The 25,466-nt window shown below is 39.7% G+C and overlaps 1 protein-coding gene across 13 annotated transcripts in view; it reads left to right on the top strand.

Annotated features, from left to right (window-relative positions):
• PAPOLG (poly(A) polymerase gamma) overlaps window positions 1-25,466 on the top strand; it is a 42,342-nt gene that overhangs the window by 5,697 nt on the left and 11,179 nt on the right. For 5 of the 13 annotated variants that reach the window (XR_010149518.1, XM_515496.8, XM_009442509.5 and 2 more), the window contains exons 4-14: window positions 6,611-6,692; window positions 6,921-7,030; window positions 8,592-8,645; window positions 9,655-9,766; window positions 13,161-13,250; window positions 17,759-17,897; window positions 18,832-18,904; window positions 20,010-20,130; window positions 20,825-20,909; window positions 21,294-21,347; window positions 25,088-25,207. Coding sequence is in view for 6 of the 13 variants with exons in the window: in XM_515496.8 (XP_515496.3) it covers window positions 6,611-6,692; window positions 6,921-7,030; window positions 8,592-8,645; window positions 9,655-9,766; window positions 13,161-13,250; window positions 17,759-17,897; window positions 18,832-18,904; window positions 20,010-20,130; window positions 20,825-20,909; window positions 21,294-21,347; window positions 25,088-25,207 (1,040 nt within the window). In the remaining 7 variants the exon portion in view is untranslated. The remainder of the gene's footprint in view (window positions 1-6,610; window positions 6,693-6,920; window positions 7,031-8,591; window positions 8,646-9,654; window positions 9,767-13,160; window positions 13,251-17,758; window positions 17,898-18,831; window positions 18,905-20,009; window positions 20,131-20,824; window positions 20,910-21,293; window positions 21,348-25,087; window positions 25,208-25,466) is intronic. The other 8 variants (XR_010149519.1, XM_063789860.1, XM_016948578.4 and 5 more) reach the window with 4 other exon arrangements.

The following is a 25,466-nucleotide window of genomic DNA, read 5'->3' as shown; positions in this document are numbered from 1 at the left end:
TCCTGGCAATAAGATGCAGGTGTTGAGAAGTATCTGAAATACATCAAAGCTTGGCTCTCTGGTATATGTAGGAATGAATTGGTCTAGACAGTTGAATTTCTAAGTAGATGAGGATTACCCAGAAGTAGCCAATATATAGCTGTGAGTCCACATAATTGTCTTATTTGATTCATATGTAGTAGGCCAAAATTTAAACATCAGATTTTACTTAAAAATCACATTTCAGCTGTTTTTATAAAGTATTAGATCTGGCAATGCTGGGCCTGCCTTTGTGCACAGCAGGAAGAGGCTTGAAGGGGATTGGGCTCCTGTCTTCCATTGCCTCATGGCCCCCACCACTCCCTGTTTTCTTTGCAAGGTGATTAATTGAGCAGTTACTATGTTTCTCATGTGGGATTCCCTTATTTGCCTACCTGCTTGGTTCCTAAGACATAGGAATTTGCAAACTAATTTATAACTACACAACCTTTTTCCCCTCCTGTAGCTTAACTATTTTTTTCCTGAAATTGATTACATTTTCCTGCTTTGTGTAGTGCAGTCCTCCCTTGGTATCCTCCGGGGGATTGGTTCTGGGACCTCCAAAGATACTAAAATCTGTGGATGCTCAGGTTCCTTATATGAAATAATATAGTACATATTTGCATGTTACCTTTTCAGATCCTTTTGCATACTTTCAGCCATTTCTAGATTACTTAAAATATCTAATACAATGTTAATGCTATGTAAATAGTTGTCACTGTAATTTTTTTTTTATTAGCATGTTTAAATTTTTTTTTCTTTTTTTGAGATGGAATCTCCCTCTTTGGCCAAGGCTGGAATGCAGTGGTGCAATCTTGGCTCAGTGCAACCTCCTCCTCCCAGATTCAAGTGATTCTCTTGCCTCAGCCTCCCGAGTAGCTGGGACTAAGGCGTGTACCACCACACTGGGCTAATTTTTGTATTTTTAGTAGAGACGTGGTTTCATCATATTGACCAGGCTGGTTTCGAACTCCTGATCTCAGGTGATCCGCCTGCCTCAGCCTCCCACAGTGCTGGGATTACAGGCTCGAGCCACCGCGCCCAGCCTAAATTTTATTCTTTTTTTTTTTTTTTTTTTTTGGAGACAGAGTCTTGCTCTGTCACCCAGGCTGTAGTGCAGTGGCATGATCTCACCTCAGCCTCCCCAAGTGCTGGAATTACAGGCTTGAGCCACCACGCCCGACCATAAATTTTATTTTATTTTTTTTTATAGACAGGATCTCCCTCTGTCACCCAGGCTGCAGTACAGTGGCACAGTTATATAGCTCACTGCAGTCTCAAACTCCTGGGCTCAAGTGATCCTCCCACCTCAGCCTCCTGAATAGCTGGAACTGTAGGAATGCACAATTGTGCTTGGCTTATTTTGTTTATTACTTTTTGTAGAGACAAGAGTATCACTGTATTACCCAGGCTGGTCTCAAACTCCTGGTCTCCAGCAGTCTTCTGACCTCAGCCTCCCAAAGTGCTGGGATTACAGGCATGAGCCACTGTGCCCTGCCTAAAATTTGCTTGATTTTTTATGGCTTTTTCCCCCCAATATTTTTTATCTGTGTGTGATTGGTTGAATCTGCAGATGTGGAAACTGCAGATACGGAAGGCTAACTATATTTTGAATATAATTGTTTTTGTTTTTGTTTTTGAGATAGAATCTTGCTCTGTCGCCCAGGCTGGAGTGCAGTGGCGAGATCTCAGCTCACAGCAGCCTCTACCTCCCAGGTTCAAACGATTCTCCTGTCTTAGCCTCCCAAGTAGCTGGGGTTACAGGTGCACACCACCATGCCCAATTAATTTTTATATTTTTAGTAGAGACGGGGTTTCACCATAATGGTCAGCCTGGTCTCAAACTCCTGACCTCAGGTGATCTACCCGCCTCAGCCTCCCAAAGTTCTGGGATTACAGGTGTGAGCCATCACACCTGGCCTTGGTTTTGTTCTTGTTTGAGACATGGTCTCTCTCTGTTGCCCAGGCTGCAGTGCAGTGGCGTAATCTTGACTCACTGCAACCTCCACCCCTGTGTTCAAGCAGTTCTCTTGCCTCAGCCTCCCGAGTAGCTGGGATTACAGGTGCACGCCACCATGCCCAGCTAATTTTTATATTTTTGGTAGAGATGGGGTTTCACCATGTTGGCCAGGCTGGTCTCGAACTCCTGACCTCAAGTAATCCATTCTCTTCGGCCTCCCAGAGTGCTGGGATTACAGGCGTGAGCCACTATGCCCAGCCTCACAATTGAATTTTTATTATTGTCTGAGAATCACCACTGCGAAGGTTATTTTACTGGCTGTACCAGAATGAGGGAGAGAATGTTCAACTGGATGATACCATTTGCCTCATCACTAGGTAGCCCATACTGTTATATTTTAAGGTTTTTGTTTTTCATAGTTTTCCTATCTTTGCCTTAACAGCAGTCAGTTAAAAGCCCACTGTTTAAAAGAAAGCCCACTGTTTAAAACTCACAGTTGTCAGTGTGTCTGGCTGTAAAGTCCCTTTCTGCCCCTTAATCTGCATGGATTTAGAAATTAGGTAAACAACTGCAGATTTTTTTTTTTTTTTTGGCGATGGGGTCTTACTCTATCACCCAGGCTGGAATGCAGTGGCGCAATCTCAGCTCACTGCAACCTCCGCCTCCCAGGCTCCAGCAGTCCTCCCAACCTCCCCACCTCAGCCTCCCTAGTAGCTGGGACCACAGGCATGCACCACCACACCTGGCTAATTTTTGTATTTTTGATAGAGACGGGGTTTTGCCATGTTGGCCAGGCTGGTCTCGAACTCCTGAGTTCAAGCAATCCACCTGCCTTGGCCTCCCAAAGTGCTAGGATTATAGGCATGAGCCACCACACCCGGTCTAGAATTCTTTTACAGCTTTTATTATTTTTTTCTGTAGCTATGATAAATATGTAGAATTGGTTCTTTTAAACAGTGGGCTCAGAATAAAGTTGAGTCTCCTAAAGACTACAGTCGTTGAGTTTAACATGGTATTTATGCTATTTACTTTTGTTGCCAAAAGGCTGTCTGCCTCATTTCTGAACTCACCAGGGTTATCAATAGTTGAAGTTATTGGATGAGTCAAATTCTGAGCAGATGGAAATGCTAGTCACAGGTAGTCAAAAAAAATAAAGTTAGTTAACATCTTCCATTGAGCAGATGAGGTCATTTTTCTTTGTGAATTGTAATTGTCTCTTTTGTGTGGGGGAATGGGGGAAGGATCTCTCACTCTGTCTCCCAAGCTGGAGTGCAGTGGCATGCATAATCATGGCTCACTACAGCCTCAAACTCCTAGGCTCAAGCAATCCTCTCACCCCAGCCCCCCAAGTAGCAGAGGCTACAGGTACACATCCTGATGCCTAGCTACTTTTTTTTTTTTTTTTTTTTTTTTGGTAGAGATGGGGTCTTACCATGTTGCCCAGGCTGTCCTCAAACTCTTGTACTCAAGTGATCCTCCTGCTTTGGCTTCCCATAGTGTTGAGATTACAGGCATGAGTCACAACCACGCCCAGCCTATAATTCTCTTTTTTTTTTTTTTATTTAAAAAAAAAAAGTGACGAGGTCTCACTGTGTTGCCAGGCTGATCTTGAACTCTTGAGCTCAAGTGAACCTCCCACCTCAGCCTCCCGAAGTGTTAGGATTATAGGCATGAGCCACCACTCACAGCCTGTAATTCTCTTTATGTATATTTTACTTTGGAAAGTAACTGAAGGATTTGGGTTTAATCAAAGATGATTTGAATCTGTACACAATTGGGATATTTAAACTTTAAATAGTGTAGAATCCCACATCAAATCATTTTGGTTAGATACTATGGCTGTGGCAAACTGATTTAGCATATCACTTTCTCATAAATCATGCGAGAATCAGACTTCTCAAAATAGAAATGTGAACTAAAAGATTTTTTTAGGGTCCTGTCTTCTCTGTCCATTTCATTCATGTTAATCATCAATAAATTTACAGATTCCTGGGCATGGTGGTGCATGCCTGTAGTCCCAGCTACTCAGGAGGCTGAAGCAGGAAGATCTTGAGCCTAAGAGTTCAAGGCCAGCCTGGGCAACATAACAAGTCTCTGTCTCTTTAAAAAATCTGATTAATTTACTAACTTCTTTCTAGCTATAAAATTATTTGTGATACTCTTAACATTAATATTCATTACACAGAGGCATTAACAAGGATAATATACTATTATATAGATACTTACATTCAAGTGGAAGTTAATCAGCAGATATTATTCTTTAGAACTTGTACTGGGCATTGTGAGAAAATACAGAGAAGCAGTAGACACAGTTCTTAACTCTGAGAAATGTAAATATGATTGAAGATTAAATATGAAATATGATTTTACATGCCAAAGAAGTCAGTAAATATAGCAAAAAAGAATTTAAGAATTGTAATGGCAGAAAGCACAGAGGAAAAAAAAGCTTGTTAGGGAGTAAGGATAACCAGGGAAGGCTTCATGGAAGAGGTGGAACTTGAAGTGAACTTCTAAAAGTGGATGATACCGATAGCCAGAAGCTGGACATGGTGGCTCATGCCTGTGATCCCAGCACTTTGGGAGGATGAGACAGGAGGATCGCTTTAAAACAGGAACTTGAGACCAGCCTGGGCAACAAAGCAAGACCCCATCTTTGCAAAAATTATTTAAAAATTACCCAGGCACAGTGGTACCTGTCTGTAGTCTCAGATACTCTGTAAGCCAAGGCAGGGGGAATATTTTGTGCTCAGTAGTTTGAGGCTGTGGTGAGCTAAGATCACACTGCTGTGCTCACTTCAGCCTGGGCAACACAGTGAGACCCCGTCTCCATCTGTTAAAAAAAAAAAAAAAAAACCCCAAAAAACAAAAGATGCCCAGAAAGAATGGGCAAGCACTTGAGGCAGGAACAATGGCAAATGCAGTGAAAAGGAGGTTGGATTCTGTAACCATGTTGGTTGGTTGGTAGGTAGTTGGAGCTTCAGAAAGGAAGATAAGAAGACAAGGCAAGAAAGATCCCTAGGAACATGTCGTGGAGATTTTCAACAACAGGCCCAAGGATCCTTACCTCAGTAGTTAGGGAAGAAGACATTGGCAACTTTTGAATACAACAACTATATTTAATAGAGTAATTTAAGAACATCAGCCAGTGAATTTTATACAGGATAGTGAAAGAGAAAAGGAAGATTAATTAGGGGTAGTTTAGGATGCCATTAAATAGCCTAGAATTAGGGGAGTAGTCGTTGAATAGAAAGGAGGCCACAAATTTGAGGGATATAAGCTAAGAAATGGTAAGCCAAGAAGAAGGAAAAGGTCTGGGCAGTAAGGATAATGAGGAACAAAAATAGAGAACTCAGAAGCAATATCTGACTGTTATCATTGGAAGAATTTTTTTGCTTGCTTGAGGCTGGATATTGAAGTGGATCAGGATACTTGAGTGACTATCTGATGGGCTTTTGGAACTGGCTCTCAAAAGGTGAAAATTAGCTTTTTTTTCTTTTTCTTTTTCTTTTTTTTTTTTTTTTTTTTGAGGCAAGGTCTCGTTGTTGAGGCTCAACCTCCTGGGCTCAAGCAGTTGTCCCATTGCAGCCTCCTGAGTAGCTGAGACTAGAGGCACACGCCACATGCCTAGCTAATGTTTTCTTTTTTGTAGAGATGGTGTCTCATTGTGTTGCTCAGGCTGGTCTTGAACTGGACACAAGTGGACCTCTTGCCTCAGTCTCCCAAAGTGCTGGGATTACAGGCATGACCACGCCCAGCCAAAAAGTAGCATTTTAATTATGTTATAATCCAAGAAATGTTAATTAAGCTTGTTAGAATAGCTCTCATAAGGAGATCGTGTCAGGAATGACTCCATTCTTACAGAAAGGTTGTAGAGCTAGAATCAAGAAATTAAACATACCTGTCACAAAAACTAAAGGGGATATGGGATTGGCCAAGAGTGTTATGTTTTAGAGAGGTGAAAGCACATTAGTTTGGTAACTGAGAGTTCCTTGTTGACTACCGAAAGAGTGATGAAGCGAAAGACAGGCAGTTGGAGGGGACAAGTATGGTCAAGTGATTAAAAAGAAAAGCTTTTCTTCAGATAGGGATGTATGTATGTGTAGTGGGGGTGAATTTGTTTTGTCTTTCCTCTGGGAATACCCTTATTCCTTCAGATCACAGCCAGAGGATCTGTGAAGCACTTTTACAAATCTAATCTTGACAAGGTTGACAAATCTAATCATGTATCATTTGCTCAATAAAGGCCAGTAGACATTATGGTGATTTTTTTTTTTTATTTTTTGAGACAGAGTTTCACTCTTGTTCCCCAGACTGGAGTGCAATGGCACAATCTTGGCCGCTGCAACCTCCACCTCCCAGGTTCAAGTGATTCTCCTGCCTCAGCCTACCAAGTAGCTGGGATTACAGGTGGCCACCACCACGCCCAGCTAACTTTTGTATTCCTAGTAGAGAAGAAGTTTTGCCATGTTGGCCAGGCTGGTCTTGAACTCCTGACCTCAGGTGATCCACCGGCCTCGGCCTCCTATAGTGCTGGGATTACAAGTGTGAGCCACCATGCCCAGCCAACATTGAGGTGACTTTTATGCTAAATAATTTGAATAATTGAATGTCTTCCGCTTAATTTTATTTTAGAACCTCCCACCTTCTGTTGTGGCTACTGTTGGTGGTAAAATTTTCACATTTGGATCCTACAGGCTTGGAGTACACACCAAAGGTAACTGCTTTTCTGTGTTCTAGTGCTAAGAACATTCAATAACAAACTCTTCATAATTAGAAAATGTAGGAGAACAAAGTTCCCACTATTTCACTACTTAGAGCTAATCATTGTTAACATTTTCTTGTACTCAACTTCATACTTTCTTCTGTACATATGTTTGTGTGTACTTTAACAAAGAATATAACACATAATATATTCTTAATTAAGAACTACTTTAATTTACAGGAGCTGACATTGATGCACTTTGTGTAGCTCCAAGACATGTGGAAAGATCTGATTTTTTTCAGTCTTTTTTTGAAAAATTGAAACATCAAGATGGCATTAGAAACTTAAGAGTAAGTATCCTCTGGCATTTAATATTTTGAATTTAGATTAGTAACAAATATCTATAAAAACTAGGGCTTAAAACTATTGAAATACCTTCTAAGTTACTATTAGGAGGTATTTAATAAGAGTAGCTTTAATAAGTGATGATTAAATCATGATTAAGAACATGGGCCTTAGAGTTATACAGACTTGGGTTGGCATCTAGAATCTACTACATAATAGCTCCTAGATCATGGTCAAGTAACCTAATCCTCTGAGCCTGTTTCCTGATCTGTAAAACAGAGATGTGGTAATAACTTTTTTATAAGGTTTTTGAGTATTGATGAGATATTTACATAAACCATTTACTGTAGTAGCCAATAATGATTGATACATATCAAATGATGAGTGCTATTATGTGTAAGGTTCAGTTAGTAACTCTTTATATGTGTATATCTAGCCATTCATTCAGCAAATAAAATTTCAGCACCAGTAATTTGTTAGATGCTGGCATTAGTCTTACAGATACAATAGTAAACAAGACATTGTTTATTGAGGAGGGGGTTATGTGAACTAAATAAACAAAACAGTGTTAATGCATTCTGAAGTGCTAGAATAAGGTGAAGGTCAAAGAGTCTGATATTTGGGGAATCTGGGAATGTTTTTAGACAAGGAAGTTAAGAATTTGTTAGGTTGGGGAGTTAAGGAAGACTCAGAAAACCTAATGGTTTCTACTAATCTCAACTGTATTAATTAAATTTTTGATAGATTAATCATGAGCTTTCATTATTTTAAAATTTCTAACTCTAGTAGCCTTTCTAAATAATCAGTTTTCAGTTTAGACTCGAAATTATAAGTACCCAGATGATAGCAGGTTTTTGTTTTTTCGTTTGTTTTTTTTATTTTACTTTAAGTTCTAGAATACCATGTGCAGAACGTGCAGGTTTGTTACATAGGTATACATGTGCCATGGTGGTTTGCTGCACCTATCAACCCGTTATCTAGGTTTTAAGCCCTGCATGCATTAGGTATTTGTCGTAATGTTCTCCCTCCCTTGTCCCCCACCCCCCGACAGGCCCCAATGTGTGATGTTTCTCTCCCTGTGTCCATGTGTTCTCATTGTTCAACTCTTACTTATGAGTGAGAACATGCTGTGTTTGGTTTTCTGTTCCTATGTTTGCTGAGAATGATGGCTTCCAGTTTCATCCATGTCCCTGCAAAGAACATGAACTCACCGTTTTTTATGGCTGCAGACGATAGCAGTTTTGCTTTCCAGTTCTGAGGAATATTTTTAGAGGGATAATAAATTAGATACTGTAACAGGCATTTTGTGTATCTTACATAATACAGGTCACAAAGTAGAAATACTTACCTGGAATGTAAGACCAAAAACATTTTCACTTTGTCTATTGAGTTAAAATACAAATCGGGAGTAAAGATATTCACATTATTGGTAGTTAGGATAAAGAAGGGATTACATCTATGTGGTTAAAATACAAATCGGGAGTAAAGATATTCACATTATTGGTAGTTAGGAAGGATAAAGAAGGGATTACACCTATGTGTTATAATTGTTTTCCTTTTTTGTAGGCTGTAGAAGATGCCTTTGTACCTGTTATAAAATTTGAATTTGATGGTATTGAAGTAAGTGTTTAATATTTTTCTGACTTTACAATTGAACTGTTTAAACTTGTAAGTTTGTTTTCTGAAATCAGGCTTAACATAAATGCATATTTTAAAAAATCAAGTAATCTCTTTTTTTTTTTTAAATGAAGAGATGGGGTCTAACTCTATGGCCAAGGCTGGAGTATAGTGACACAATCATAGCTCACTGCACCTTTGAGCACCTGGGTTCAAGTGATCCTTCCACCTGAGCCTCCTGAGTGGCTAGGATTCCAGGCACACACCACCACACCTGGCTAATTTTTTGTATTTTTAGTAGAGACGGGGTTTCACCGTGTTAGCCAGGATGGTCTCAATCTCCTGACCTCGTGATCCGCCCACCTTGGCCTCCCAAAGTGCTGGGATTACAGGCATGAGCCACCGCGCCTGGCCCATATTTTTAATTTCTAAGAATACTATTTTATTCTTTAAATGTTCCTTTTTATTTTTGTCTGCATTTATTTACAGCCTCCTGACCTTATTTCCTAGATATGACATTTTTATCTGCTTTCTTAGGTCTACTGGGTCTGTTACCACTTGTCCATCTGCTTTCCAGCTTTCATAGCTTTTGTTTGTCACTTGCTGTTCTTTGTCCTAGTGAATTTTGCCTTTAACATCAAAATAATACTAAACACAAAAATAAAATTAAATTTTCGTGGTATTTTAGTGAGGTTTCAAGAGGGAGTGAATGTAAGTGTGTGTTGGATCTTCTATCTTTATCTAGAAATTTGCTCATAAGGCTTTGATTTTTTTTTCTGCTTGGCATGTATGTTAACATTTAAATGCTTTCATTAATTTGAAAGTTTAATTACCTTAACACAACTTTATAGTGATTTTCCCATGTGAGACTGCCTACATAGGCCTATCGAAGCTTTGGTAGAACTTCCCAAACTCATAACCAAAGCTTTTCACATTTTTATGGTGGGATGGGAGAGGATGGATTAAAAGGAGAAAATGTAATTTTTTTCTCTTTTTTCACATCTTTCCAAAGATTGATCTAGTCTTTGCAAGACTGGCAATACAAACCATATCAGATAATTTAGATCTAAGAGACGACTCTCGCCTGAGAAGCCTTGATATAAGGTGTATTCGCAGCTTAAATGGTAAGCTTCTAAAAAGAAATCTCAGATACCTGCTTCAGAACAATTAGAGAAATATAGATACTTTTGCTGAATTGACTATTCAATTTTGGAGATTGGACTCAGTTTAAAATGTAATTTTCCTTATATAGATAATGTGACCACATTTAAGAATCCTAAAAACCACAAATTTATTTGAAAGGCTGTGTATATTTATATTAGTGGTTCTCAAACTTACTGGTCTCAAGACTTCTTATGGAGGACCCCAAAAAGCTTTTGTTTATGTGGGTTATATCTGTCAATATTTACCATGTTAGAAATAAAAACTGAGAAATTTAAAAAGTACTTATTCATTTATAAATAATGAACCCATTTTAAATTAATATAAACTTTTGTGTGTGAAGAATGGCTTCTTTTTTTTTTTTTTTTTTAACATTTTGCAAGTCTCTTTAATATTAGGCCTGATAGAAGACAGCTAGATTCTCATTTGTGTCTACAATTGATTGTAATATTTTGTTTTGGTTAACATATAAGAATAAAATCTGGCCGGGCGTGGTGGCCCACGCCTATAATCCCAGCACTTTGGGAGGCCAAGGTGAATGGATTACTTGAGCCCAGGAGTTTCCAGACCAGCTAGGATAACATGGTGAAACCCCATCTCTACCAAAAATAAAAAACATTTAGTTGGATGTAGTGGCACTCACCTGTAGTTCCAGCTACTCAGGAGGCTGAGGTGAGAGGATCACCTGAGCCCCCGAGGTGGAGGCTGCAGTGAGCCGTGATTACGCCACTGCAGTCTAGCTTAGGTGACAGAGTGAGACCCTGTCTCAAAAAAAAAAAAAAAAGAGGCCAGGCACAGTGGCTTATGCCTCTAATCCCAGCACTTTGGCAGGCCGAGGCAGGCAGATCACCTGAGGTCAGGAGTTTGAGACCAGCCTGGACAACATGGTAAAACCCCATCTCTATTAAAAATAAAAAACGAGCCAAGTATGGTGGTGCTTACCTGTAATCCCAGCTACTCGGGAGGCTGAGGCAGGAAAATCACTTGAACCCAGAAGGCGGAGGTTGTGGTGAGCTGAGATCATGCCACCGCAATCCAGCCAGGGTGACAGAGCGAGTCTCCGTCTCAAAAAAGAAAGAAAAAATCTGTCCTCTTAGTTGGAAAAGGGAAGAGTGTTTTAATAGCCTTTTCAGATAATTATGGATATTCTTCTTAAACTTGGCCAGTAACATTTTTTTTCTTTTTAACAGTTTTATTGAGATATAATTACATACCATTATACACCTCACTGGTCTTTTTCTTTTCTTTTCTTTTCTTTTTTTTGAGACGGAGTCTCACACTGTTACCCAGGCTGGAGTGCGATGGCGCGATCTCAGCTCTCTGCAACCTCCGCCTCTGGGTTGAAGCGATTCTCCTGCCTCAGCCTCCTGAGTAGCTGAAATTACAGGCATGTGCCACCACGCCTGGCTGATCTTTTTGTATTTTTAATAGGGACGGGGTTTCTCCATGGTGGTCAGGCTGGCCTCAAACTCTCGATATCAGGTGATGCCAACCTCAGCCTCCCAAAGTGCTGGGATTACAGGCATGAGCCACCGTGCCCGGACTTCACTGGTCTTTAGTACACTACAATCCAATGTTAGAATATTTTATCACCCTCAAAAGATCCTTTATACCCATTTGCAGTCATTTCCCCTTCCAATCCACAGTCCCAGGCAACCACTAATCTGCTTTATTTCTTTGTAGATTTGCCTCTTAAAGATGTTTCATATAAAAATAATCCTATGTGGTCTTTTGCGTAAGGGTTCTTTCATTTGGCATGTTTGTGAGGTTTATCTGTATTTGTTCCGTTTTGTTGCTGAATAAAAATGATAGTTTCTTAAAGGTTAGAGTATGGAATCTAAAATCATATCAAACTTGTTGTATTCTGTTACATGACAGTCCACTGATCTGTCTTGTTCTTTGAGTGGTCCCTTTATTCATGCATGATTTTGTACTATCATGCCTTGGTCATTTGGAAAATATTGGTTCACAAAGTTATTTGGATGTTCCAAATGTTAATACACATTTCACTATAAAATGTGAAAAAAAAAAAAACCAGCATTCATTAGTGACCAGTCTCAACAGAAAAGTATGGAAAGGTGTCAAGCTCATAGTAACAGATAAAAGTTGTCTGAAATTCAGATTTAACTTGAAAGCTTAAATTTTATTATTGGCAACAAATTTTGTCATTTGTTTTAGTTGAACTGAGAGGTTCCTTTTGTCCATTTTTAAGGAAATACCTAACTGAATAACTATAGTTTATCTGCCAGTTATTTTTTTCAAGTGAAACTGGTGTTCCTTGAAAAAAGCAGGTAGTTGAGCTTACAACTCACACAGTTTCACATGTTCTTTCCCCACCTTTATTTTTAACTGCAAGTGTGTGGTGGTGAAGATATTTGTTTCTGCTAGTGCAGTTTATTGCCCCATGTGTTTTTTGTTTTTTTTTTTGTTTTTTTTTTTTGAGACGGGAGTCTCGCTCTGTCGCCCAGGCTGGAGTGCAGTGGCGCGATCTCGGCTCACTGCAAACTCCGCCTCCCGGGTTCACGCTGTTGCCCCATCTTGATTGACTGCCAAGGTACCTGCAGTTTTATCCACTGTTTCTTTTGCACCATCAGTGCAAATGTTAACACGGTGAAAAAAGCCTTAGTATTATTATAAAAAAAGTTTGACCTCACAGATTCCCAGGGGTACCCAGACCATACTTTGAGAACTAATGTCTTTTTTTTTTTTTGAGACAGAGTCTCACTCTGTTGCCCAGGCTGGAGTGCAGTGGCGTGATCTCAGCTCACTACAACCTCCGCCTCCCGGGTTCAAGCGATTCTCCTGCCTCAGCCCTTTGAGTAGCTGGGAATATAGATGCCCACCACCACACCTGGCTAATTTTTGTATGTTTAGTAGAGACAGGGTTTCACCATTTTGGCCAGACTGGTCTCGAGCGCCTGACCTCAGGTGATCCACCCACCTCAGCCTACCAAAGGGCTGGGATTGAGAACCAATGTTTTATAGTGTCTTGTTTGACCGAATCATTATTGCACTTTGGTGTATTTCCAGATTGTAACAGTAAATTACAGTATTTGTGGAAAAGGTTTACATTGAAGTAATTACAGTGTTGTAATTGGGAGGTATTTGATTAATAGTCAAGGAAGAAAACTAAAAAATACTCAGGCACATCTCATTTTGGATTGCATTACCCATGTCTTTTTTAATTATCCTAAAGCAAACTGATTTCTCATAAGTGGTAAATTTCATGTACATAAAATAAGCCCCAATGTTTTATCTTTCATATTTTTAGCATTCGAGAGTCTGGAAGTTAGGAGGGCATTTGAATTAACTGAGAATTTGCTGCATAGTGAAAAATGAATGCTTTGTCTTTTTCAGGTTGTAGAGTTACTGATGAAATTTTGCATTTAGTGCCAAATAAAGAAACTTTTAGACTCACCCTAAGAGCTGTCAAATTATGGGCAAAACGTAAGTATCCCTAGTCTTTTATGTTTGCATTATAAAATTCTAATTTTCTCTTGCCAGTGAAAGAAGCATATATAGAAACTCTGAACCTAATGATATTGTTGGAGGTTAAGGGCCAATAAACTCTGGAATAGCTATTTGCTTTTCAAGTACAGTGGTTATGGTGTTTTGATAAGTAGTATACCTCTTCCTCCCTTGGGTAAAAACTTAAAGCCCTGACTTTCCATCTTAGGTTCAGTCAGGCAGTCAGAATAATTCAGAACTTGAAGACTGATACCCTCCCTGTGGGTAACACCATCTTACGTATCTTTGTATTCCCACCAGCAAAGAGTCTGGTTTATACTGTAGTAGGTGTTCATTAAGTGAAGAGTCTACAGTGATGACTTTCACTTGTTTTTACCTTATAACACTTTTCTAATAAAGCCTGGAACTGTTACTAGTTTATATATATAGTTTATATATTTAGGTTCATAAAAATCCCTTTGCTTACCACTGAGCTGGCACAACACATTCTGTATTATTATTTAAGCACACCTCTGAGATATTGTAGGTTTGGTTCCAGACAACTGCAGTAAAGCAAATTACAATTTTTTTTTTTGTTTCCCAGTGCATATAAAAGTTACATTTACACTATACTGTAGTCTTTTTTTTTTTTTTCTTTTTTTGAGACGGAGTCTTGCTCTGTCGCCAAGGCTGGAGTGCAATGGTGCAATCTTGGCTCACACCAACCTCTGCCTCCCGGGTTCAAGTGATTCTCCTGCCTCAGCCTACCAAGTAGCTGGGATTATAGGCACGCACCACCATGCCCGGGTAATTTTTTGTATTTTTGGTAGAGACGGGGTTTCACCATGTTTGTCAGGCTGGTCTCCAACTCCTGACCTTGTGATCCGCTCACCTCGGCCTCCCAAAGTGCTGGGATTACAGGCGTGAGCCATCAAGCCCGGCTCCAAAATGTGTTTCTTAAATGGTAAAACAAGAAGATAACTCCTTGATCCATGGGCTACAGAATAGATGCTGTATTAGCAGACATGAAAGTAACTTTAATCTCCTAGTATGTGTCCACTGGAGCTCGTGGGTGACTAGGTGCATTGTCAAAGAGCAGTCCTACTTAGAAAGGAATCTTTTTTTTTTCTGAGCAGTAGATCTCACCAGTGGGCTTTAAAATACTCAGTAAACCATGCTGTAAACAGCTGTGCTGTCATCTAGGCTTTGTTGTTCTGTTTGTACAGCACAGACAGTAGAGTGAGCATCATTCTTAAGGGCGCTGGCATTTTGGGAATGTTAAATGAGCATTGGCTTCATTTTTTTTTTTTTTTTTTTTTTTTTGAGATGGAGTCTCACTCTCTCGCCCAGGCTGGAGTGCAATGGCGCAATCTCAGCTCACGGCAACCACCGCCTCCTGGGTTCAAGTGATTCTCCTGCCTCAGCCTCCCGAGTAGCTGGAATTACAGGCATGTGCCACCACACCTGGCTAATTTTTGTATTTTTAGTAGAGATAGGGTTTTACCATGTTGGCCAGGCTGATCTTGAAGTCCTGACCTCAGGTGATCTGCCTGCCTTGGCCTCCCAAAGTGCTGGGATTACAAGCATGAGCCACCATGCCCGGCCAGCTTCAATTTAAAGTCACCAGCTGCATTAGCCTCTAACAAGAGAATCACCTATCCTTTGAAGCTTTGAAACCAAGCTTCTCCTCTCTAGCTGTGAAAGTCCTAGATGGCATCTTCTTCCAGTATAAGGCTGTTTCATCTACATTGATAATTTGTTGTTTAGTGTAGCCACCTTCCTCAATGATTTTAGCTAGATCTTCTGGATAACTTCCTGCAACTTCTGCATCAGCACTTGTTGCACTTTTAGTTGTGGAGATGGCTTCTTTCCTTAAACCTTATGAACCAATCTTTACTAGCTTCAGACTTTTCTTCTGCACCTTCCTCACCTCTCTCAGCCTTCATATGATTGAAGAGAAGTTAGGGCTTTGCTCTGGATTAGACTTTGGCCTAAGGAAACATTGTGTCTTGTTTGATCTTCCATCCAGACCGTTAAAATTTTCTATCAGCAGCCAGGCGCAGTGGCTCACAGCTGTAATCCCACTACTTGGGAGGCCGAGGCGAGCGGATCATGAGGTCAGGAGTTCGAGATCAGCCTGACCAACATAGTGAAACCCCATCTCTACTAAAAATACAAAAATTAGCCGAGTGTGGTGGCACGTGCCTATAATCCCAGCTACTCGGGAAGCTGAGGCAGGAGAATCACTTGAACCCAGGAGGCAGAGGTTGTGGTGAGCTGAGATCGCACCACTGCACTCCAGCCTGGGCGACAAAGCGAGACTCCGTCTCAAAAAAAAATTTTTTTTTTCTGTCAGCAATAAAGCAGTTTTACTTTTTTTGTCATTCGTATATTCACTGGAGAGTAGCACTTGTAATTTCTGTCAATAACTTTTCCTTGGCATTCACAGCTTGGTTAACTGATTGGCACAAGGGGCATAGCTTTCGGACTATCATAACTTTCAGCATGCCTTTTTCACTGAGCTTAATCTTTTCTAGTTTTTGATTTAAAGTGAGAGACATAAGACTCTTTCTTTTACTTGAACACTTAGAGGCCATTAAGGGTTCTTAATTGGCCTAATTTAAGTATTGTTGTGTCTCAAGGAGTAGGGAGACCTGAGGAGAGGGAGAGAGATGGGTAATGACCAGTTGGTGGAGCATTCAGAACATACACATTTACCAAGTTCACCGTCTTATATGGGCTCAGTTTGTGGTGCCCCAAAACAATTACAATAGTAACATCAAAGATCACTAATCACAAATCACCATAACAGATATAATAATAATGAAAAAGTTTGAAATATTGTGAGAATTACTAAAATGTGACACAGAGACATGAAGTGAGAGCTTATGCTCTTGGAAAAATGGTGCTGAAAGATTTTCTCAACTCAAGGTTGCCGCAAACCTTCAGTTTGTAAAAAACTCAGTATCTGTGAAGTGTAATAAAGCAAAACACAACAAAACGAGGTATGCCTTTATATTTTATTTCATTTTATTTTTTTAGACAGGGGCTTGCTCTGTCTCCCAGACCGGAATGCAGTGGTGCAATTATAGCTCACTGCAGCCTCAACCTTCTGGGCCCAAGCGATCCTTCCACTCTAGCCTCCCGAGTAGCTAGAACTACAGGCATATGCCACTACACCCGGCTTATTTTATTTTATTTTATTTTATTTTATTTATTTATTTTTTAGCAGAGACGAGGTGTTGCTATGTTAGCTAGGCTGGTCTCAAACTCCTGAGCTCAACCAGTCCTCCTGCCTTGGCCTCCAAAAGTGGTGGGATTACAGGTGTGAGCCACAGTGACTGGCTGAGTGTGACAGTTAAAGGTTTCTTTTCGGGGTGCTGAAAACATTCTAGTATTGATCATGTTGATGATTGCACAACTCTCAGTATACTAAAAAACCATTGAATTGTGTACTTTAAATGGACGAATCTTATGGTATGTGAATTACATCTCAATAAAGCTGTTACAAGTTAAAAAATAGCAACACATGGCTTGTGGCTACCATATTGGACAGTGCAGGTCTAAAAAGATAGTAAGCAAGTAGAATTTGTCCTTGGGCTCAAGTGTCTTGTATACTTAAGATAAAGTAAAATTTGCACTGAAGGGATAACATGAACAATTTGCCCTTCTTTAAAGATTAAATGCTATGTTTTGTCAGTTAGATGCATATTTTTCATATTTACCACATCTGAAATTGGTATTTTGTAGGTTTTTTTCTTTTGCTTGCTTGGCGGGACATAATATAGATAGCTATATAAAAAACGGTCATGACAACCATGGTGGTGCACCCCTGTAATCATAGCTACGCAAGAGGCTGAGGTGGAGGATCAGTTGAGCCCAGGAGTTTGAGGCTACAGTGAATTATGATTGTGCCAGTTCACTCCAGTCTGGGTGACAGAGTGAGAGCCCATCTCTTAAAAAAAGAAAAAAAAAAAAATAGAAATGAATGATATCAGTGGTGTATTCTACTTTATGGAGAGGTATCCAAATTCTGTGAAATACTGAAGTAAGTCTCCAGCTTTATACTTGATTTAAAAATACCCATGAATATGATTATTAATTAAATATTCATTCTTCCCCATTGTCTCTCCAAATGTCTCCTTCCTTTCATTTTTCTCTCAATCCTAAATAGTGAAAAATGGGGAATTTCAATGTAGTATCAGTGGAGCCCAGTTGAGCAGTTGGAACTGAGGCAAAGAACTGAGGTGTCTGTATTAGAAGGGAAAGTAAGGAGGGTAAGATTAGCAATTTATGGTTTGCTAATTAGACTGTGGGCCTAATGTGAAGGTCTGCTTATCAGTTTTAATGTTTTGTTTATAGGGGAAAATTTCCAACCAACCGTCTTATGAATAAAGTTACCTTGTTGAATGTCACGGATATTCATTCACCTTGTAAAGAGCAGAAAAAAAAAGAATGTCACAGATAGTAGGTCCTAATAATAATTAACAAATATATTGATTTTCTAGGACGTGGTATTTATTCCAACATGCTAGGATTCCTTGGTGGTGTCTCCTGGGCAATGCTAGTTGCAAGAACTTGCCAATTGTATCCAAATGCAGCAGCATCTACTTTAGTTCATAAGTTCTTTTTAGTTTTTTCCAAGTGGTAAGTATTTACATGTGTACTTTGAGTGTTTACTAATCTCTACCTATGCGTAAGTTTGTTTGGAAATTTAAGAGCTATACATAGACTTTTTCTGTTGTTTTACATTGCTTTGTAAAGTTAAAAGTATAAAACATCAACTTTGAGGCAATGGTGGGACATCTAATTGGCACCTTCTTCCAGGGATTTGTAAATGTGGGCCTTTAGCTTGGGAGAGCAGTTAAAATAAGTTTGGCTTTGCAAATTACTAGTTATGTAGAGGTCGTTTAAGCTTTCCTCATTTGTAAAATGGAGATGATAATCACATTGATATATTAGTATTTTCAGTAAATGTTGGCTGTTGCTGTTACTAAATTATCGGAATTAAATCCATGAAAGCAAATGAGAAGGAAGTGAAAGATTCAGGTGTAAATTAGTTACAGTTAATGAAAAGTAATATTTGCCCTTTCAGAGAACACTGCATTAAAATGAGCAGCCTTTCCTTTGTATACTTTCTTACCTAGCCCTTTTTTTTTTTTTTTTTTTAATTGAGACAGGGTCTCACTCTGTTGCCCAGGCTAGAGTGCATGCATCTCAGCTCACTGCAGCCTCCGCCTCCTGGGCTCAAGTGATCCTCTCACCTCAGCCTCCTGAGTACCTGGGACTATAAGCGTGCACCACTAGGCATGGCTAATTTTTGTGTTTTTAGTAGAGACAGGATTTCTCCATGTTGCCCAGGATGGTCTCGAACTCCTGAGCTCAGGTGATCTGCCTGCCTCAGCTTCCCAGAGTGCTGGGATTACAGGCATGAGCCACCATGCTCGGCCTTTTTTTCCTTTAATACCAAATACCCAGAACATTCACTCTGTAGAAGGTTAGAACAATCTAATAATTATAAGGTTTCATGTAGTACCTGAAGTGAGATCATGTGTAAGTTAATTTGCCTTATTCATGTCAGGGAATGGCCAAATCCTGTGCTGCTGAAGCAACCAGAAGAAAGCAATTTGAATTTGCCTGTCTGGGATCCTCGGGTATGTGATTTATTATGGAGTTTCTTTAAACCTTTTAAGGAAGAGGACATTTCACTAAATTACAGTCTAGTTAAAGATAGTTCCTCTTGTCTCTGTTCTTCCTTCTATATAACTATAGTCCTCTTCCTCCTTCTGCTGTGGTTTTTGTTTTGTTTTTTGTGCAGATGATTAGGATCACTAATGCTGATCCAAATGTTATGTCATTAAAAATCGCCCATGTAAGATGAGTGGGTGTCTCATAGACAGTGTCATAATCCAGTGTGGAAAAAATGTCTCAAAAGTAATTGGATACTTGGCTGGGCATGATGGTTCACGCCTGTAATCCCAGCTCTTTGGGAGGCCGAGGCGGGTGGATCACCTGAGGTCAGGAGTTCAAGACCAGCCTGGCCAACGTGGTGAAACCCCCTCTCTACTGAAAATATAAAAAATTAGCCGGGCGTGGTGGTGCACACCTGTAGTTCCAGCTACTCTGGAGGCTGAGGCACGAGAATCACCTGAACCCCAGAGGCACAGGTTGCAGTGAGCCGAGATTGTGCCACTGTACTCCAGCCTGGGTGACGAGTTGAGACTTCGTCTCAAAAAAAAAAAGTAATTGGTTACTAATAATAAAGTACTAAAGTATAATAAAAGATTTACTTTGCAATACAATTTAAAGCAGATTCATTGTTCCAGGGTAGCATAATTCTCCCATATCTTGCATTTTAATTTGCTTTTAGAGTGAGTGCTCATTCCTCTAGGTAACCAAGGGGAAGTCATCCATTGAGTGGGTGGTGAAAAAGTATTGAGAACCATTAAACCAGATAATGCTTTTTGTAGTTATAATACTGTATTTCCTTGATTATAAGAGATCATTGTTTATAAGATGCACATCAATTTAACAGCTTTTCTGAGGAAAAATATACTTCTGCAGTATTTCCTTTGACTTTGACTATCAGACATATCCAACTTCAGAAATAAATGCAGTTGGGGAGGGAAAATGTACTTCTTAAACTTGAGGAAATGTAGTATTAAATTTATATTTCATATTCTTCAGACTTTTGGGGAAATGAAGTGAGGACAACTGAAATAGGAGAATAGATCAGTTATTCTGCTTCTAATTTCACAGGTAAATCCATCAGATAGGTATCATCTCATGCCCATAATCACCCCTGCCTACCCACAACAGAATTCTACGTATAATGTGTCCACATCAACTCGAACAGTAATGGTAGAAGAATTTAAACAAGGTAAACATGTGGCCCTGTTGCCATTTACATATTCCCACAAGTTTTTGGTTGACAGTTTTATTCTCTGTTGCAGCTATGGATTGGCAGTTAAGAGTTATACCTATTCTTTCTAAAACTTCTTTCAAGTATGGTTATTTTGTTCTTTAGTAATGAGTTTTCAAAAGTATATGATAATATTAAGGCCAAAAATGGAGCCAGCCCAGTCTGGTTGAAACTAATTTTTTGTGTTCTAAGAAACAACATAATATATATTTATATTTTGTTACTCAAGAGTTTGTTGGGCCGGGCGCGATGGCTCATGCCTATAATCCTAGCACTTTGGGAGGCCGAGGCGAGCAGATGACCTGAGGTCAGGAGTTCAAGACCAGCCTAGCCAACCTGGTGAAACCCTGTCTCACAAAAATTAGCCGGAAGTGGTGGTGGGCACCTGTAATCCCAGATACTCAGGAGGCTGGGGCAGGAGAATCGCTTGAACCCAGGAGGTAGAGGTTGCAGTGAGCCGAGATAGATCCACCACACTCCAGCCTGGGTGACAGAGTGAGACTCTGTCTCAAAAAAAGAAAAAAAAAAAAATTTCGTCTGGTGGAGTCTGAGATTTTGTAGTAGTAGAGTGATTTAAGAGCTGGTCCCTTTTCAAAATCATTCTTCTTCTTCTTCTTCTTCTTCTTCTTTTTTTTTTTTTTTTTTAATTTAGGTCTTGCAGTCACAGATGAAATTCTTCAAGGAAAATCAGATTGGTCCAAACTACTTGAGCCACCGAATTTCTTTCAAAAGTATAGGTATGTGAAATTTTGTATTTTGTATGTATGTGATTTTTTTTTTTTAAAGAAGAATGTTAAACATAGTTAATATATGGCAGGTGACAGCTCTTTTATTTCTTAAGCAAGAGAGAATAGATTAACAAAAATCCTAAGAGATAAGAGTGTTTCTTTATTCTGGTAGTATCTAATCCAGTATTAGTGACTTTTTAAAGTGAATTGTTTTTTACTTGTAGGACCTAGAATTAATTTTGTGAAAATCAGAGCACATTTAATTTTCATAAACTGTGTGCCTTTATTAGCTCATTTGTTCAGTGAGAGGGAGGGAAAAAAGGGGATGATTAAAAAGCAGGCTGTAACAATTTTTCTGGCTTTTTTGTCTGATTGTTGCTGAAAATTCTTCAGACATTATATAGTATTGACTGCCAGCGCATCAACAGAAGAAAACCATCTAGAGTGGTAAGACTTCTATTTCAAGTTTTCTACCTACTGTGTGGTGATAGTAACTTATTTATATGGTGCTTTACCATTTATAAAGTACTTTCTTGCTTGATTTTCAAAATTATTATATCTCTTTTTTTTTTTTTTTTTTTTTTGAGACAAAGTCTCTGTTGTCTAGGCTGGAGTGCAGTGTCGCGATCTCAGTTTCGCCACGTTGGTCAGGCTGATCTCGAGCTCCTGACCTCAGGTGATCCGCCCACCTCAGCCTCCCAAAGTGCTGGGATTACAGGCCTGAGCCACTTCACCCGGCCCTTTTTTTTTTTTTTTTTTTTTTTTTTGAGAAGGAGTCTCCCTCTGTCACCCAGACTGGAGTGTAGTGGCATAATCTCAGCTCACTGCAACCTCCGCCTCCTGGGTTCAAGTGATTCTCCTGCCTTAGCCGCCTGAGTAGCTGGGACTACAGGTGTGCACTTCCATGCCCTGTGGCTAATTTTTGTATTTTTAGTAGAGATGGGGTTTTACCATGTTGGCCAGGCTGGTCTCGAACTCCTGACCTCAAGTGATCCGTAAAATTATTATATCTTACTGGTGATTGTTGTGCATGACCATGGAGCTTCAGTGTTTAAAATATGCCATCAAATTAATGTTTCAGAATCAGGAGGGACATGAGCAAAAGACACATGTATAGATGTTGCTTCTTATTGCTTCTCAGCCAGATTTAAGCAAAATTTTGAGCTAGTTTGGATGATTCTGATAGCCACCATCTGAGTTTCTCTTTTCTTTGTTTTTATTTTTTATTTTGAGACGGAGTCTCGCTGTGTTGCTCAGGCTGGAGTGCAGTGGCGTGATCTCAGCTCACTGCAACCTCCGCCTCCCGGGTTCAAGCAATTCTCTGCCTCAGCCTCCAGAGTATCTGGGATTACAAGCACCCACCACCACGCCCAGCTAATTTTTGTACTTTTAGTAGAGACGGGGTTTCACCATCTTGGCCAGGCTGGTCTTGAACTCCTCACCTCGTGATCCACCCGCCTCGGCCTCCCAAAGTGCTGGAATTACAGGCGTGAGCCACCACACCCGGCCTGAGTTTTTCATTTTTGCCATTGTGTTTACCTCCAACAAAACTCAGTAGAAAAGACATTTTGTATATCCTTTTAATTTAGGAGATAATGGCTTAAATCTTTCAGATTAAGCTTCCGTCAACAGGTAAGAGATATTTGTGGTCAAGAAGTAGTGTGTTCTTTCTAGTGCATCTAAATTTATCCCTTCTGCCTCTACTATATTCACATCCTTGGCTCTATCAGACGGAAGCTGTTAGACCACCATAGATGGTTGTACTTTCCTTGGGTCTGACTTCTGGAAAAGCAAAACAGCAATACTGTTTTATTTTTGCTTCAAGAGTTTAATCCTTATTTCATTGGTAATTAAAGGAACTCTGAAAATAATCCTGTCACTGAAACAGTATTTTGTTTGTCTAGATCTGGAGTCAGAAAATAGGGTCTAGACCAAATTCAGTCTGCCACCTATTTTTATAAAGTTTTATTGGAACATAGCCATGTTTCTTCGTTTATATATTATCTATGGCTGCTTCTGTGCTTCATAGCAAAGTTGAATAGGTGTAACAAAGACTGTATGGCCCAGAAACCCTAAAATTTACTATTTAGCCCTTTACAGAAAAAGTTTGCCAACCCGTCATTTAGATGACACTGGAATAACACAGATTTTTGTAGATTTACTGTTAAAGCACACATAATTATAATGTATAAGCTTTTGCTAATGTTTTTAAAAAATGTTAAAATGTTCTTGTAATGTTTCTAATTCATAAAGTCACTAATAAGCAAGCTGCCATTGGTCACATTTCTTAAGTGAGATAGAAATAAAATTGCAGAAATCCGATGAGACTTGCTGTATTTTAATAGGATGTGATCCAAATTTAGTGAATTCTTTTTTTGTTTTTGTTTTTTTTTTTTTTGAGATGGAGTCTTGCTTTGTCGCCCAGACTGGAGTGTAGTGGTGCGATCTCAGCTCACTGAAAGCTCCACCTCCCAGGTTCATGCCATTCTCCTGCCTCAGCCTGGCAAGCAGCTGGGAGTACAGGCGCCCGCACCTCGCCTGGCTAATTTTTTGTATTTTTAGTAGAGACGGGGTTTCACCATGTTAGCCAGGATGGTCTCAATCTCCTGTCCTCGTGATGCACCCACCTTGGCCTCCCAGAGTGCTGGGATTACAGGCGTTAGCCACCGTGCCCAGCCCGTGAATTTTTTTAAATGCAAAGTCTAGCATGATTGTTTCATATATTATGTGCCAATATTAGTTTCATTGTTTAAACTTATCTTAGCCTTAGGATTTATTTTTTTTTTAGAGACGGAGTCTCACTGTCACCCAGGCTGGAGTATAGTGGGGTGATCATACTGCAACCTCAAACTCCTGGGATCAAGCGATGCCTCCTGCCTTGGCTCCCCAAGTAGCTGGGGCCTGCAGGCCCTTGCTACCATACCTGGCTGATTTTTTTTTTTATTTTTATCTTATAGGGATGGAATCTCACTATGTTGCCCCAGGTGATCTCGAACTCCTGGCTTCACGTGATCCTCCCGCCTCAGCTTCCCAAAGTGCTGGGATTAACAAGCATGAGCCACCGCACCTGGCCTAGCCTAGCCTTAGGTTTGAGACATAAGATTTGAAGGTAGAAAAAGATTCAGGACTAGATAAACCAGCAGTTTTTGTTCATGCCCTAAGCCGTGACTGTTTTATAGTCTTAACTAAGGGTATTTTAGATTCAGGAATGCATTACATAGATTAGTTCTTCTATTAAAAAAAAGAACACACAGAAATCTACTAACTTGTCATTTACTACAATGGCATTTTAAATGGGGTTCCTAATATATTGGGCTGAAATTTTTAAATGAACATGTAAAGATTCATAGGTAATATGCTGTTTGGTTTACTTGAGTGTAGCTTTCATATTTAAAGTTGATATAAAATAAATTGTGTTTACAATGGCATTTAAAATGGGGTTCCTAATATATTGGGCTGAAATTTTTATTTTATTTATTTATTTATTTAGAGATGGAACCTCACTCTGTCACCCAGGCTGGAGTGCAGTGGGGTGATCTTAGCTCACTGCAACCTCCACCTCCCAGCTTCAAGCAATTCTCGTGCTTCAGCCTCCTGAGTAGCTGGGAATATAGGTGTGCGCCATACTCGGCCAATTTTTTTTGTATTTTTAGTAAAGACAGGGTTTCACCATGTTGGCCAGGCTGGTCTCGAACTCCTGAACTCAGGTGATCTGCCCACCTCAGTCTTCCAAAGTGCTGGGATTACAGGCATGAGCCACTGCACCTGGCCTGAAATTTTTTTTTTTGAGACGGAGTCTTGCTCTGTTGCCCAGGCTGGAGTGCAGTGGCACAATCTCAGCTCAATGCAACCTCCACCTCCCAGTTTCACGTGATTCTCCTGCTTCAGCCTCCCAAGTAGCTGGGATTACAGGCACTCACCACCACACCCAGCTAATTTTTTGTATTTTTAGTAGAGACGGGGTTTTGCCGTGTTGGCCAAACTGGTCTTGAACTCCTGACCTCAGGCGATTCACCCACTCTTGCCTCCCAAAGTGCTGGGAGTACAGATGTGAGCCACCACGCCCAGCCCGAAGTTTTTTAATGAACATGTAAAGCTTCGTAGTTAATATGCTGTTTGGTTTACTTGAGTGTAGCTTTCAAATTTAAAGTGGACATAAGATAAATTGTGTTTGTTGTTTATTTTAGGGTTGGATTAGTAGAATCTAAAATCCGTGTACTTGTTGGAAACTTGGAACGGAATGAATTTATTACTCTTGCCCATGTGAATCCCCAGTCATTCCCAGGGAATAAGGAACATCATAAAGAGTAAGTTAATTGTTTTATAACACTTTATTTCTTAAATAATGTTATTTGGTATATGCATCATTTCAGAGTAATTGTGAGATTTTTGTTTAACAGGCATTGATGGGAGTATGACACATTATATATTTGAGTTTGAGTGTCTAGGCATTAAAAATAAGTACATAACTACTTTGGTAGCCCACAAACCCCAGCAAAACACCATCACAATATTTGGAGCATCTTTAAGAATATATTTAGTAAGTCATTTTCATAGCTGCTTAAT

This window comes from Pan troglodytes, chromosome 12 (genome assembly GCF_028858775.2).
Source record: "Pan troglodytes isolate AG18354 chromosome 12, NHGRI_mPanTro3-v2.0_pri, whole genome shotgun sequence".
In the NCBI taxonomy this organism is placed as follows: domain Eukaryota; kingdom Metazoa; phylum Chordata; class Mammalia; order Primates; family Hominidae; genus Pan; species Pan troglodytes.
The sequence above is the reverse complement of the archived record's forward strand: the minus strand, read 5'-3'. Positions and strand labels throughout refer to the sequence as shown.